The sequence below is a fragment of the Elgaria multicarinata genome, chromosome 4, assembly GCF_023053635.1.
Source record: "Elgaria multicarinata webbii isolate HBS135686 ecotype San Diego chromosome 4, rElgMul1.1.pri, whole genome shotgun sequence".
In the NCBI taxonomy this organism is placed as follows: domain Eukaryota; kingdom Metazoa; phylum Chordata; class Lepidosauria; order Squamata; family Anguidae; genus Elgaria; species Elgaria multicarinata.
This window is the reverse complement of record NC_086174.1, coordinates 38,683,905-38,700,170: the sequence shown is the minus strand read 5'-3', so window position 1 is coordinate 38,700,170 and position 16,266 is coordinate 38,683,905. Positions and strand designations below refer to the sequence as shown.

The window sequence follows — 16,266 nt, the reverse complement described above, 5'->3', positions numbered from 1 at the left end:
TATCAACCCAGTGTGTGGCTGCTGTAAAGAAGGCAAACTCCATGTTAGGGATAATTAGAAAAGAAATTGAGACTAAAACTGCCAGAATCATACTCCCCTTATACAAATCTATGGTGAGACCACACTTAGAATACTGTGTTCTGGTCACCACACCTAAAAGATATTGTAGAGCTGGAAGAGTGCAGAAAAGGGGAACTAAAATGATTAAGGGGTTGAAGCATCTCCCCTATGAGGGAAGGTTGCAACAGCTGGGATTGTTTAGCTTGGGGAAAAAGGGATAAGGGAAGACATGATAGAGGTGTACAAAATTATGCATGGTGTGGAGAATGTGAATAGTGAGACATTATTATCCCTTTCATAATGCTAAAACCCAAGGTTATCCCATGAAGCTGATTGGTGGGAGATTCAGGACAGATAAAAGGGAGTTCTTCTTCACTCAGTGCCTAGTTAAACTATGGAATTTGCTGTTGCACCTGAGTCCTCCTCCTCCTCCTTCTTCTTCTTCTTCTTGTTATTTACATTTATGTCCCACCTTTTTTCCTCCAAGGAACCCAAGGCGGCATATATAATCCTCCTCCTCTCCATTTTATCCTCACAAAAGCAACCCTCTGAGGTAGGTTGGGCTAAGAGTCTATGACTGGTCCCAAGTCACCCAATGAGCTTCCATGGCTGAGTGGGGACTAGAACCTGGATCCCCCAACTACCAGTCCAACACTCTAACCACTAAGCTACACTGGCTCTCAGAATGTGTAAACAGAAGCATGTTTTAAAATGCTTAAATAAATAAATAAATAAATAAATAAATAAGTGGGACTAGACTGATCCAGCATGGCTCTTCCTATGTCCTTATGTTCCCCCTCTGTCCTTCAGCCAGCTCCACCTGGTATCCCAAATGGACAGGTGGGGAAAGGGTTGTAGATCATCCGTTTAGCAAGGGGAACACCAAAATTCAAACAGTTGCCCTAAATCTTGATGTTGTACTGCTTCGAATGCCTGAGTCCACAGCAGCTGTTTTTCGGGGTGCTTGACATGCCATTCCACTTTTCACTCCCAATCCAGTAACCACTTCTAGTTTGACATCTGTCAAACTAGAAGCAGTAACTGCAATTAGGAACAAAAAGTGGGGTGGGGTGTACTTTTCTATGAAAAAACAGTGTTACTTTTATACGGAATCAGACTATTGGTTTCTCTAGCCCACTACTATCTACCCAGACTGGCAGCAGCTTCCAGAGTCTCAGGCAAGAGTCTTCTCCAGACCGTCTGACTGAGATCCTTTTAATTGGAGATGTTGGGAATTGAACCTGGGACTTTTTACCATGGGAAGTCTGTGCTCTGCCACTGAATTACACCCCTCCTAAGCTACCTGCATGACTCAGGATCCCATTCTAGTTATGCAAATATGTACTAATACGTTTGCCAAGCTTTCTCAACCTGGGTCCCTTCAATAATAATAATAATAATAATAATAACAATAATAATAATAATAATAATAATAATAATAATAATAATAGTAGTTACCCGCCTCTCCCTCTGGATCGAGGCGGGGTACAACACAAATAAAACCACCATAAAATACATACAGCTCATTCAAACATTTTAAAACCAGTGCATCATTAAAAGCAGCACACCATTAAAAAAGGCATCTTAAAATTCAACTGGGTAGGCCTGCCAGAAGAGATGTTATGGATTATGACTCCCATTACTCCAGACAACATGAAAATATTATCAGGAATGATGGGAATTGTAGTCAAAAACATCTGGAGGGTCTCAGATTCAGGAAGGCTGGTATATGCCATTGCATCTGAATAGATTCTTAAGATTAATTCCTTTAGTACAGAGAATTTTGGAAATGAGTTGTGCAGTTTGTTCAATCTCATAAAAATGATAAGATTACATGGTCTTTGGTCCTTTCCAATTCTACTAGTCCATTCAGCTTTTAAGGCTAATTCTGCATTAATTAGAATATAATATATTTAGAAAAGAGCAAAAGATTAAAACTTACTAGCAGGGGGCTTTCTTTCAAACATTTCATGAACAAGGTAATTGAAGTCACGCGTTACATTTGCAAGATCATCATGGCTGGTGTTTATACCAATTAGAGTCTCGCCCTCATGCTCTTCCTCCCGTCTTAAAATTCCTCCAACAGCCCACGTAAATGCAAATATGAACAGTTTCCCTAGCAATACCATTAGTTTATTAGGTTGCTTCTCCCAAAACCATCGCGATTTCCCCCTGAAATTAATGCAACGAAAAATGGATTCAGTAATTGGCAAATTCAATTTAGTAACTAGCAACATTATGTGCTCCTGCAAGGAAGGTCAGGATGCAATGAAGTAGACAAGAGAATATAGGAATGTATTGGACTATTCAAAGAGAACTAAAATGTATGAATTGGTGCAATGATCTGAAAAACTAGCTGCAAGTACTTCCAGCCAAATTCATTTTAACACAGAGCTACTACATTACTAGAGCCACCTTATGTATGTGAGAACACTATAACATTAGAAAAGGTGACTTGTTGGTGGCTCCTCTTTTGCGTTTAAGGAAACATCCTGCAATTGTTTTTTAGTCTCATACAAGTCCCTAACGGCAATACTAGCCAAAATTGTACGCAAGTCCCCTCCTTCAACAATACACTACACATATGAATAAACCACTTGCAAGAGCAGATATTTGCACAAGTAAGATGGTTCCAATATAATGGGTGCATCAGCTCCAAGAGATCTAAATAAATAAATAAGGTAAATTATTATTTATCGTAGAATAATTTACCTTCTCTTATGTATTTATTTATTTATCTACTAACTGTACCTGGCCACGCATTGCTGTGGTTCAGTGTGGTTAAATGGAAAAGAAAGAAAAGACAAAGCGGACGTTTCTAATACGTTTAATTTCACAATGCTTGTGGATATACAATATTTTTAGTTGTTCCATTGTCTGTGTAGATATAGAGATTGTCTGGTTTGCCGACTCTAGAACACGCAACATATAATTGTCCATGTGAGAAGCAATCTGTGTCTAGATCTAAACCACACAATTCTAAAGATTGGCCCTGAGCTTTGTTGATGGTGATTGCAAACGCCAATCGAATTGGGAATTGCAATCTCTTAAATTGTAATGGCATATCCGTTGGAATCATTGGAATGCGAGGAATGAGGACATCTTCACCTTTGAAAGGTCCTGTCAAGATTGTTGCTTCTACAACGTTGCTCAGTAATTTTTTTACTGCAAGCCGCGTGCCGTTGCAAAGCTTTGGCTGGTTGATATTTTGCAACATGAGAATTGGCACGCCAGTTTTACCAGTTCCTCCTGGCGCATCTAAGAAGAAGATTTTTCCAACCCCATTATTTACAGTTTGCATTATTTGATCGTAAATGTGATTTTGCTCAAGCGTTAGCTTAGGAATATTTGATTCCACATACGACAAAAGATCACCTGTGTTGTAATTTTGTTCACAACGCAATTCTACATCGAACAAAGCAGGAGCAGATCGATTCGGTGATGGCATTCCCAAATGATTGAGAACTTTGTTCGCGATTTCTAAGCACAAATCTTCAATCATTATCAACGCTTCGTTGTAGATTTCTGCTGTGAAATCCATGTTCATATTTGAATTGTCGTTGCGTATTCGATGGAAAATATCTTCAGCCATGTCCAATTTATATTTCTCCCATAACTCTGTTGGAGATGAAGGAGAGCAGGCGGTCAATATGACTGCAAACAATGCACGAATTTGATTTGGATGTGATGTGTTGCACCCGTCATTAATGCATACATCCCAGTGCCGGTCGTTCTCCAATAAATTCAGAGCTTGACATGCACTGCGGAAAGTGGCATGTGTAATGCCGTTGACAATTCTCAATTGCTGGAAAGACGTTGGACCGGCCACATTTACCAACAGCATGCGAAGAAAGAAGCATTCATCTTGATTGGGATGCACGGTGTGCAGTCTGCCTATCGTAGTTTCTTTGAATATGCCAGGTTGTCCGTCGACTCGTTCTCCTCGTTTGCGTCGTTCAAATGTTTTTCTACTTGCATTCCATGTATAATACGTAGGCACTTGCGAATACAGCAGTGATTTTGCAAATGCATCATTTTGACATAAGGTGAAGAAAGCAGTTAATGTTGTAGCCAGTGGATTCAGGGCTATTTGTTGCACATTTGCAGCTGTGAAATAAACATGTTGTCCATTTTCTAGATGTACTGCTAAGTGAACAACAGCTGGACTTCGTTCATGTATGGGAAATGAAAGAATTCGCCATACAGATTAATTGCTGCTTATGTATCTTCCAGCCTGATACTGTGTGATTTCATCAATATGTATGGCCGCATTCCTATCACTTCTTTCTGGTTGCACACCAAAAACTGCCATGTCGCTACCTTTATTCACGTACTTACAAATGTATTTGATCGATTTAACGGAGTTACAGTATTATACAGTATATAAAAACCCAGAGGCCTCCTCCAAGCCACTTATGCAAATAGGAGAGAAGGCAGAGGCAGTGGATTGGCCTACTGGTTGGTGATGTCACAATGATTTCTATTTGCATAAGTGGCTTGGAGGAGGCCTCTGGGCTTTTATATACCCTATTTTTTCGATTCTAAGACACACTTTTGTCCCCATATATAATATAGTTACATAAAAACACATGCGTATTCGAATGCAACGTTGTTTCAAAATTTCAAAGCAATCGGTGAAGAACTTTCGGAGATTTTAGATTAGGAACAAACGAACATTTACATTTTTATTTATATAGATTTACTTTGATTTCTTAGCACTGATGCACACAGTTAATTCAGGATGAGGTACATATTCAAAGTCTGTTGATAGCTTCCCTGGAAATTAACCTGCTGGTTGGAGAAGAAGTCTACTCATGAAGAAGGGCTAAAGATTCCTTTCCCCCCATCCCAGCTTTGTCCAATGAATCAATGTGCAGAGAAGCACTGGAGCTTGTTGCATGATACAGCAGACAGGAACTGCAAGCATTCCCTGTCAGCAGAGCATGTGCGTGCGTGCATCTTTACATTAAGGAAAAATCCTGCACCCTTACCAGGCTTTTTTCTTCTGGGGTCTTCCCACATTTATTATGGCTCATTTAGATGGCGACCAACTGCAACCACGTGATTTGTAATTGAAAACTTCCCCTCTCCATAAATTTCAATGGAACCGTCTAGTGGCTGTATTATATGTTTTTGTGAACCGCCCAGAGAGCTTCAGCTATTGGGCAGTATAAAAATGTAATAAATAAATAAATAAATATTATAGTGCAACAGTGACTTTACACACTGGGGATCTCCAGCAACAATTTTAAATGGAACATTGGTACTTACCGAGAAGGTTCCTTCTGGGTTGGTGTGCGGAAGGCATCCCACAATGGGTTAACTCCCCCTATCGCCCAGGAAAAGCAGGGACTCACATGACTGAGTTTTAAGCCCTCTATTGGTCTGAAGCTCCTCCTAGCCAGTTCCGTCCATGGCTAAAGCTCGGAAATTGAGAAAGGAAGCATCTCTTTGTATCATAGGTAAGGAAGAACCACAGAGGAACAGATAACTTATTAGTAAGTACTTAGAAATCAATCTGAGAGTACAAACTTTGAGGATCCTTAGGAAAAGGTCTGGCCGGCTAAATGCAGAGACAAGTGGCCTGATAGACTCGGTGGTGTTTCAGGGTGTGGTTGGGATGCCTTCCGCACACCAACCCAGAAGGAACCTTCTCGGTAAGTACCAATGTTCCATTCTCCAGGTTGGTGTGAGGAAGGCATCCCACAATGGGATATGCAAAAGCTAAAAACCCCTTATCTGGGTGGGAAAATCTTAAGCCGAGTCTATTGTAGTCCTACAACCTGCTGGAGGACTCTCCTGCCAAAGGAGGCATCCGCTGAGGCATATGTGTCTATTTTGCAATCTTATGAAGGAATTAGGACTTGTCCAGGTGGCCGCCTTGCAGATTTCTGCCAGAGGGGCATTAGTACTTAAGGCGGCTGATGTGGCTGCTGCTCTAGTGGAGTGAGCTGTGACTCCTAATGGCTTGGGGAGGCATGAGGCCTCATAGGCCGAAAAAATACATGCTTTTAACCACCTAGCTAGGGTAGATCTGGTAACCTTCTTGCCCATAGCCACAGGGTGAAAGGAAACAAACAGTGAATCAGATTTTCGAAAGGACTCTGTCCTTTTTAAGTAAACTTTAATGGCTCTGCGGACATCCAGCTTGTGCCAGGCCTTCTCCTGTGGATGAGAAGGGTTAGGACAGAAAGATGGCAGAATAAGCTCCTGTGACCTATGGAATAGCGTGTTGACCTTAGGGATAAAGGTCGGGTCTGTTCGAAGGACGACAGAATCCTTATGGAAGGTGATGAGGCCTTTTCTGATTGAAATGGCAGATAACTCTGAGATTCTGCGAGCAGATGTTATGGCCACAAGGAAAAGAACTTTTTGTGACAAAATGCGTAGTGGGATAGAGGCAATTGGTTCAAAGGGAGGTTTAGTCAATGCAGAAAGTACAACATGTAGGCTCCAGGAAGGAAACCTATGGACAATGGGAGGACTCTTGAGTGCGGCTCCACGGAGGAATCTTTTGATGTGAGGGTGTGAACTTAGTGGCTGCCTACCAGGCCTGGAAAGGACTGATGACAGGGCTGACGTTTGCCTGCGCAGGGTACCCGGTTTTAAACCCATCTGAAGGCCTTGTTGGAGAAAGGCTAGGTGAAAGGTGTCCTTGACACCTGTTGCCCGTGGAATAAGTTTCTCCCTTTCACTCCACCTGCAGAAGGACTTCCAGGTTGTTTCGTAAATTCTGGTCGTGGAGTCCTTGCGGGATGCCAGCAGGGTGGATATGACCTCCTCAGAATAACCCAGAGTTAAGTAGATGGACCTCTCAGCAGCCAGGCGGCTAGTTTGAGCCAATTTGGGTCTGGGTGCAGTACTGGTCCCTGAGACAAGAGATCTGAGATCTGGGGCAGGAACCATGGACCTTGCACTGCTAGGGCTAGAATCTCGGAGAACCAGGGGCGTCGGGGCCAGAAGGGGGCTACTAGGACTACAGTGGCTTGTTCCTTTCTGATTTTTTGTAGAACTCTGGCTAAGAGGGGGATTGGAGGGAATGCGTAGAGCCTCTCTTTCGGCCAGTTGATATATAGTGCATCTATCCCTTCGGCTCCGTAAGACTGGAATCTGGAGAGAAATCTTGGCAGCTTGTGGTTTTGCCTGGATGCAAACAGGTCCAGCGTTAGTGGGCCGAAATGGTGTATGATTCTCTGGAAGACTGCTGGATGTAGGCTCCATTCCCCTGGGTCTATTTGTTGCCGACTCAGATAGTCTGCTGTATGGTTCAGGGTCCCTTTGATGTGTTGGGCTGATATGGAGGCTAAGTTCTGTTCGGCCCATAATAGCATGCTCTGGGCCTCCAGGTGTAAGGAGAGGGATTTGGAACCCCCTTGACGTGTTATGTGGGCTCGTGTTGTTGTGTTGTCCATTCTGACTAGGACATGAGAATGTTGCAGATGGCGTGAGAATGCTTTTAGACCCAGGTGTACTGCCCTGAGCTCCAGCCAGTTGATGCTGTGGCATTTTTCCTCTGCATTCCATTTTCCTTGGGCCAGGAGAGAGTTGCAGTGGGCTCCCCACCCTTCGAGGCTGGCATCTGTTGTCAGTAAGATCCTCTGAGGCTCCTGAAAGGGGCTGCCCACCTGCAGATTTTGGAGGTCTTGCCACCACATGAGGGAGTCTCTGACGTGCAGAGGGAGAAGTATTGGGAGGCGATCCCTCCTTGCTATTTGAGCTTGGAAGGGCAATAGGAACCACTGAAGGGGGCGAGAATGCAGCCTGGCCCATGGGAGAATGCCGAGGCATGAGATCATTAAACCCAGAAGATGTGCAGCATCCATTAAGTTGGTTATTCTTTGCCGATGAATTGCCCTTGAGCGGTCCTGAAACTTGACTATTCTCTCTGGGGAGAGGAATATTAAACCCTTGGAGGTGTCGATGAGTGCTCCTAGATGAGGGAGGACCTGGGTGGGTGTGAGATGGCTCTTTTTCTGTTTATGACAAAGCCGTGTCTTTCTAGGCACTCGACAGTTGTCTGTAGATCCTGCGAGGCTTTCTGACTGGAAACAGAACGGATAAGAAGGTCGTCCAAATATGGATAAATATGCACGCCCTTTAGCCGGAGATGAGCTATTACTGTCACCATGATCTTGGTGAAGTTGCGGGGTGCCGAGGATAGGCCAAATGGAAGTGCTTTGTACTGGTAATGATAGTTCTGGTACGTGAAGCGTAGGAATTTTCTGTGAGGTAGTGAGATGGGAATATGCAGATATGCCTCTGTGAGGTCTATGGAAGTCAAATATTCTGCTTTGTGAAGGGCTTCTTTGATGGTTTGCAATGTCTCCATACGGAATTTTCGATATTTGACAAACCTGTTCAGATGCTTGAGGTCCAGAATTGGTCTCCAGCCTTTGCCCTTTTTGGCTACTAGAAATAAGATGGAATAAATACCTTCGTATTTTTCTATGGATGGTACTGGTTCTATCGCTCCTATTTGAAGTAGACGCTGTATGGCGGTAGATAGGATGTGATTCTTGGTGGCGGATTGTGATGTGGGGGATGGGGTGAACCGAGGGGGAGGTTGTTTCCAAAACTCTATGAGATAACCATGGGAGATGGTGTCCAGGACCCAGCGATCGTCTGTGGATTGTTCCCATGCTGGGAGGAAATGTTGAAGTCTCCCCCCGATGAAGGGTTCCCTGGCGTCAGAACTGCTGTCGTCCAGACCTTGAGGCCTGGAAAGTAGAAGGGGGTTTGGCAGAAGCGCTAGAGGAGTTGGCGCTTCTGGACTGAAAGCGGGATCTGGACCATGCTGGTTTAGGAAACCTGTAGCTTTTGGATCGAAAGGAAGATTGGTTAGTGGTCCGGAATGGGCGAAAGGATGTATAAGACCGGATGAGTTTTTTATCTTCTCGCCGGAAGGATGAAGGCATAACTTTTTTCTTATCCTTAGTCTCTATGAGGACATCTTTTAAGGCCTCTTCTCCAAAAAGGTGTGCACCTGTGAAAGGTACAGTCGCAAGATTTCCCCTTGAGGGAAGATCAACATTCCAGTGCTTAAGCCAAATGGAACGTCTGGCCACATTAGCAGCTGCTATGGAGCGGGCTGAAAACTGAAGCGCATCTTGTGTAGCATCAGCCAGGAAGGCAAAAGATTTAGAGAGTTTGAGCAGTCCTCTGTATAAAGTAGGCTGATCTAATTCCTTATTGTTTATTATGTCTTCCACCCATAAGATGGAAGCTCTAGCGAAAAAAGATGATACTGCTGAGGCCCTTAAAGCTAATGCTGAAGCTTCATGCGCCTTTTTTAAAGCTGTATCTGATCTTCGTTCCCCGTGGTCTTTTAGGGGAAAGTCACCGTCTTTTGGCAATACAGCACCTGAGAGCAAGGCCGCCACAGGGGCATCTACTAATGGAATTTTTAATTCTTCCATCACATTGTGAGGAAGAGTATAAAACCTCTGCGCTGTACTGACTCCCTTTTTCCCCTGGAGGGGAGATTTCCACTCCTCCTTCATTAATTTATTAAAGGAACTGGGAAAAGGTACCTCTCTGGTGGTTGGCTTGGGTTCTGGAAACATCGCTGCCCCTCTAGATAAAGATTGCTGTTTGTCGGGTTGTACTGGCTCACTAGCTAGAGAGACAATTGCTTTGGACAATAAAGGTAAAAAATCCTCTTTGTTAAAGAATCGATCAGCCGAGATATGGTCTGTAATTTCTATGTCTGACCATCCACCCTCCTCTCCTTCTGAAAAGAACTCCTGCAGTGACATTATGGAGGAATCACTGTCATGGTGGGGCTCAGCCAAGGGGGTCTTGGATTTGTTAGAGCGACCTTTGGCTATGGAGTGTGGGTCTGGAGAGTCGTCCCCAGAGCCTGCTGATGAGTGCAGACTATGGGAAGAATTGGGCTGTTTTGACCTGAAAGCCTTATTTTTGTTTTTTGTTTTATCATTGTTTTTATTTTTGTTTTCTAATTGTGGAGGAGGAGAGGAGGAAGACTCAGAAGTGTGCAAGCCTCTGGTGCGTTTTGCAGAACGGCTTGATCTCAAGGTTTGCTTGTCTAACAAATGGTCAGACAGATTATCCAGTACTGCCTTAGTGATCTGTGCTAAAACAGATTTATCTATTTGAGCCATGCTTAGGATAGGCGTTGGGGCTATCTCATTATTCTGTGGCTGAGCAATGGAGGAGGTGGAAGGAGGAGGGGCTTCCCTTTGCAAGTTGGAATCAAAACTGCAACTCAAAATGGCCGCCCGCTTTGTTTGGCGGGAAACATCCACGTGGGGGAGAAAGAATGGATTTGATCTCACCCTCGATGCTGTTGGAGCATCCAGCTGCTCCGTTGCTTCCTCCTCTTGTTCTGAGTGGAGAGGGTGGCGTGCTGAGCCCCCGACTCCCTCAGTCTCGGCCGCATCTTTTGAGGCCGGGATCGCACCGTTCCTGGTGTGTAAGAGACTCAGCGAGGGGCCTTGGCCTCCGGGCTGGTGATCTCTTTGATCCTCCGGCTGGGAGACTCAGTAGGCAGCCTAAGCCGGCAAACTGGTTATCTCCTTGACCTTTCTGGCAGGTCATCCTTTTGTCTGCTGATGGCTTCCTAACGACTCTCACATGAGTCGTTGTTTTCTTTTTCTTTTGAGGCTTCGAAATGGTTTTCTTTGCCGGAGGGGTCATAGAGAATGATAGGCAAGCGGCAGAGAAAAAGAAGCAGAAAAGGGTTTTTGTTTGTTTGTTTGTTTTTGGTAAGAGAAAGAAAGTCAAAGAGGTAAGAAGTTTAAAAAGTGTTAGAAATAGAGATAAGTATAGGCTTGAGATAGGAGGAGATGAGAAGTAGCTCTGTCCTGGGCGAAAAGCAGGGACGAACTGGCTAGGAGGAGCTTCAGACCAATAGAGGGCTTAAAACTCAGTCATGTGAGTCCCTGCTTTTCCTGGGCGATAGGGGGAGTTAACCCATTGTGGGATGCCTTCCTCACACCAACCTGGAGAATAGGGCCTTATCCCTGCCAGATTACTGTGGGAAGGCATGAGAGATGTCCTGGAGGTTGACCGTGTTGTAAATGATCTGCAAACTTCTGTGAGTGGCTAATTATAAGCCTAAAATGTTGGCATAGCCATTACTCTCTTTTATTTTTACAACCAACATAGATAATAAACAAATTGCAAACTATCCACAGCTATGCTAACTTGAAAAGGGCAATAAAAAAATAAGTAAGCATCCTACACACCACAGTGAACAGCATAGCTCATAGTATTAGTGCTTTTAAAACACCTGCTTGGAACACTTGTTTACATCACTTGCACCACTATGACCCCTAATATGTGTACATATTTCAAATGAAGGGGGCAGAGGAAGAGAGGAGTAGAAGGGGATTATGGATGGGGTCATTGGCTGGAGCTCAAAGAGTTTTCTCCTAACATAGTGCTTTGAGTTTTGTGTGTCTTTCTGATCCAAAAGCTTCAAGAAGCAATAAAAACCTTGGTACACTCCCACCACCTGGCTGCCAGAACACCATATGAAAATTCTATTATGAAAAGAACCCCAATATTATCACCATTCAGTCTGTTACAAGATCCCTTTGTTTCAAGTCATTTTAAAATGAAGTCTGCCACATTATGTGGGCTTTTAACCATCTCCAGGTAACTATGCAGAAAAAGAATTGGGTCTATGCAGGAAAGAACTGCTTTTCACAACCTTACTCCCCTAAAGACTTCTGGATTCTTTGTGGGATTAAGACTGGCTCCTTTACACATGTCCCCCCCACCCCCGGGACGGTGGGCTTCTTTTTCTGTCTTTCTGTATGCTCTATCACATAATCACTAGGTGGCACTGTAGTATAGTGGACTGGTGCAAATTCATGTCATCATTCGGGGAAATACCAGACTTTTTTTCATTAGAAACACACATACACTGCTATAATGGTTGCAGAGAACAGGAGAGACCCTGGAGGATGATAACGTCATAAAATTACTGTGAATTACTGTGAGTGAGTAATCACAAGAACACAATAAATGCCTTGTGTAGAAAGGCTTTAAATCATTTGGGTCCCTTTTCTTGTTTTGAAAGCATACCCTGTCAGAATTTTGAAACAGGGTACCTTGGCCAATTAAGGAAATGACTGAAAAACTAACCAACAGTAAAAGAATTGTTTTTTTAAAAAAAACAACCAAAAAAAAAAACTCACTGAAATTATTTCTGCTTGTCTGTAACAGAGAATCCACATTCTGATCTCCTTGTGTGAGGCAGGACTTGCTGCATAGGACACATTCATTTGCCAGCAGATAGGCTGCTTGGGACAATTTCCATCACAGAAAGCAACAAAGTGTACGGATCTTCCATCCACTTAGAAAAATTATGATGTACCACACATGAAAAAATCAAACTTTTCAGCACTTTGTGATAATTCAGTAGGTGCCTTCATGGCTCACTCACCTTTTCTTCATTATTGATGGGACCACTCCACTGAGTGCACTTGAAAACCGCGGACCACTGCTCTCGATCACTGTTGAGAAACTCACTGTGCTTCGTCTTCTTTTACTACCTTTAATGTAATGGACCAGATCAAGAAATAAACAAATAATATAATACTTGAAGCAACTGTAATTTCCTATACAATTGATTTTACCTTTTAATTTCAGTTAAACTTTTCTGTTTTGATCCTAATCTACTACAAAGGACAAGATGTTCTGAAAGACAAGGCTGGTTGTTGCTACTTTAAAAATTAAGTGATGGAACATAAGTACATGAACAAGACATGAACTATTTCAATATTATTATATTGTTTCTTTTCATCAGGAAGACTGGATAACCAGTTGCTGAAGCTGGTTGACTCATATAAATATTTGGGTGTGACACTTAGGGTGCAATCCTATGCATATTTTGGCAAAAAAAAGGTCCCATCGTGCTGGCTGGGGAATGCTGGGAGTTATCAGACTTTTTTCTGTATAAACATGCATAGGATTGTGCCTTTAAAAAATCTGGATCTTGGTCCACTCATTTGAAAGCTACTGTGCTGGTGCCTAATGTAACTTATAATGCTATTTTTTATTTCTCAGCTGAACCAGGTACAAAGTTAGTGATGCCCCTGCTTGACGGTCCTAGCTCCTGAATGGGGCACCTATGTGGGTTAACTCAGATACTGGAGGAGCCCTGGAATTGAAACTAATTTCTGTCTTGATCCCTGCATGTTCCTAGATCCACCCCCAAGGCAATTGTCCAAAGGGAGACAGCCTGTGTTGTTCAGTGGGAACCTTAGGAATCTTAACTCAGAAGCTATTTATTGTTTATTTTAATAATTTTTCAACAGGCATCTCCTCTCATTTTACTGGCATTTGAAGATCTGAGGGCAGAATCATGGGCCACCAAAATGCATGAAATCATTTCTAAATTAGGTTTCTCAGTGGGCTATCTGATTGCAAGGGACTATGAGAGAGATTCAGCTATTGGGCGGTATAAAAATGTAATAAATAAATAAATAAATGATAGTGCCCATCTGGAAGTCTCAAAACATCTGATTGATACTGACTTCCAAACTACTTCTGCACTAGTGACCATGTGTTGTTCCATCATGCTGTATAAAGATTTTATAACCTTCCATAATTGCTTCCATATTTGTCTTTTATCTACCCATATAGATTTAGATGGTTCTTAACTAAATGAAGCTTAAATGGAGTTTAAAAGATGCTATAGTGATTAACATATGGTGAATGGACATTGTCTAGTTGGATGTGAGACAGTAGAGGATCTAGTTCACTTTCTTTTGGAATGTCCATTGTATCTAGAGCTGAGGACTCAATACTTTGATCCCCTTAACTCTTGGTATTAGAGATAACTCCACTTAAAACAAAAACTTATTTTTATTGGCTGGGACAGATTATTTTGTTACATACAACATTGCCAAATTTGTTAGGTTGGCTCTAGGGAAAAAGAAGTCTTCTATCTTGACAAATGATAATATAGGCCATTTAGCTATTTTAGCTGAATTAATAAAGTTTAATATACAATCAGTTGTTGTCTGTTAAATTATTACTTATTTTCCTATTATTTTGTATATTTTTGATGTTTACTGTTTTTAGCTTTTGTGAACCGCCCAGAGAGCTTCAGCTGTGTGGCGGTATATAAATGTAAATAAATAATAAATAAATAAATAAATAAATTATATTAAGCCTGATTTTTTTTTGTATGTGTGTCTTTCTTAATTTACATAATAATAATAATAATAATAATAATAATAATAATAATAATAATAATAATACCCAACAACAGCAACTGAGAATGGTTTTAAAAGCAGGTTAGACGAATTCCTGGAGGATAAGGCTATTAATGCGCTACTTCTAATATCAGAGGCAGTATGCCTATATATACCAGTTGCTGGGGAACATGGGCAGGAGGGTGCACCCATATCTTGCTTGTGGGTTCCTGTTTGACAGCTGGTCAGCCACTGTGTGAACAGAGTGCAAGACTAGATGGACCCTTGGTCTGATCCAGCATGGCTGTTTTTATATTTTTATAAGGAAAGCTGATCCTGGGAGTTGTAGGCCAAAATATCCAGAGGACTAAAAGTTACCCACCACTGTTATATAGGATTGCACCCTAAACATTAATCTTGGAATGAGTGTACTTACTCATTTGTAATTGACCATTTTGTTGCATTATGTTCATAAATGAACCAATAATTCTGCAAATATTCATTACAATTCCCATCTCATGTACAGGAAATGTTTGCATTCTCTTATGCTTATTCAAAAAGTCCATCCCTCTGTTTATACTTGAGTGAAATAAACTTTCAAGGTATTCCATATCATTCTGTGCTATTATTTCGGAAAAGCCTTCTAACCATGTTTTGACATATGGCTCCCATCCTAGATCAACTGGGTCCTGCAAATAAATAAAGTGAATTAATAGAAGTTCAGAAATATAGCCATATCATGCATTTACGTTCTTTGTATTTTGATACTGCTCCTAATATGTGAATCACAGCACATACATTGACTCATGTTTTTCCATAAATTGATCCTTATGCAAATGGCAGCCATTAGGCATCTATTTACATGCCATTACAGGCATAAATGGTCCATTTACATCTATAATATTATATAAATGGCTGCTTTATGGGTGCCATTTGTGTAAGAATCAGTTTACGGAAAAAGATGACTCGCCATTTTTATGCAAATGACAGCTCACTGAAGAGATGGAAGAGATGGACGGCTTCTGGGTGTTTGCGGATGAACCCGGTAAGACCTGGGGGCTTGCACAGCGGCTCACCAAGCAGTATCCAGGAAGCTGAGCACGGGGAACTCCATCGGACTCCTGGAACCAGTCAGGCATTCGTGCAATCCCTAAATCCTTCACGTAATTTGGTCCCAAACCATGTAAGGCCTTATAGGTCAAAACCAGCACCTTAAATTGGGCTGAGAAAGACATAGGTAACCAGTGCAGCTAGCGCAGTATAGGTATTATGTGAACAAACACTTGGGAGGCTGCTTTCTGTACTAGGAGATTCTGAACCGTCTTGAAAGACAGCCCAATGTACAGCACATTGCAGTAGTCCAGTCACTAGTGCATGGATAACTCTCTAGATAGGCTAGTACACCAGCTGTGACTCTAAGCTGGCAAAAATGTACTGGCTTCCCAAGTTAGTGCAGAGTCCAGGAAGACTCCCAGACTATGCACTTGGCTTTAGGGGGGTCCAACCCCATCTAAGATCAGTTGGGAATCTCCATCCAGAGTGGCTCATTTCCCAACCACAGTACCTTTTTCTTGTCTGCATTAAGTTCATCACCCAAAAAGAGCCTCTAGACATTGGTTAATGAGTTCAACAGCCTTCCTGTAATGTGTAGATGGAAATAGAGACAGAGCTGAGTACCATCTACACATTGATGACATTTCAATCCAAACCTCCTGATGACTTCCCCCAGTGATTTCATGTAGATCTTAGAAAGCCTGGGGTACAGGATGGAACCTTGTGGAACCCCCACAGTCTAACATCTACGAGGTAGAACAAAATTCCCCCAACACCACCTTCTGAGACCACTCCTCCAGGAAAGAGGACTTAAAAACTGCGCCTCCTAAGCCCAATCCAGATGAACGATCCAGAAAGATACCATAGTCAATGGTATCGAAAGCCACTGAAAGGTCCAGAGGAACAGGTTGCACTCCCCTCATCCATTCCCTAGCATAGTCGTCAAGTGGGGCAACCAAGTTTGTTTCTGTTCCACAAACAGGGC

At 42.5% G+C, this 16,266-nt stretch overlaps 1 protein-coding gene across 1 annotated transcript in view; it reads right to left on the bottom strand.

Annotated features, from left to right (window-relative positions):
• Positions 1 to 16,266, bottom strand: part of DNAH14 (dynein axonemal heavy chain 14) — a 206,086-nt gene that overhangs the window by 71,728 nt on the left and 118,092 nt on the right. The window contains 3 exon segments of the mRNA XM_063125389.1: positions 2,003 to 2,232; positions 12,473 to 12,577; positions 14,661 to 14,917. Of these exon segments, the coding sequence (XP_062981459.1) occupies positions 2,003 to 2,232; positions 12,473 to 12,577; positions 14,661 to 14,917 (592 nt within the window).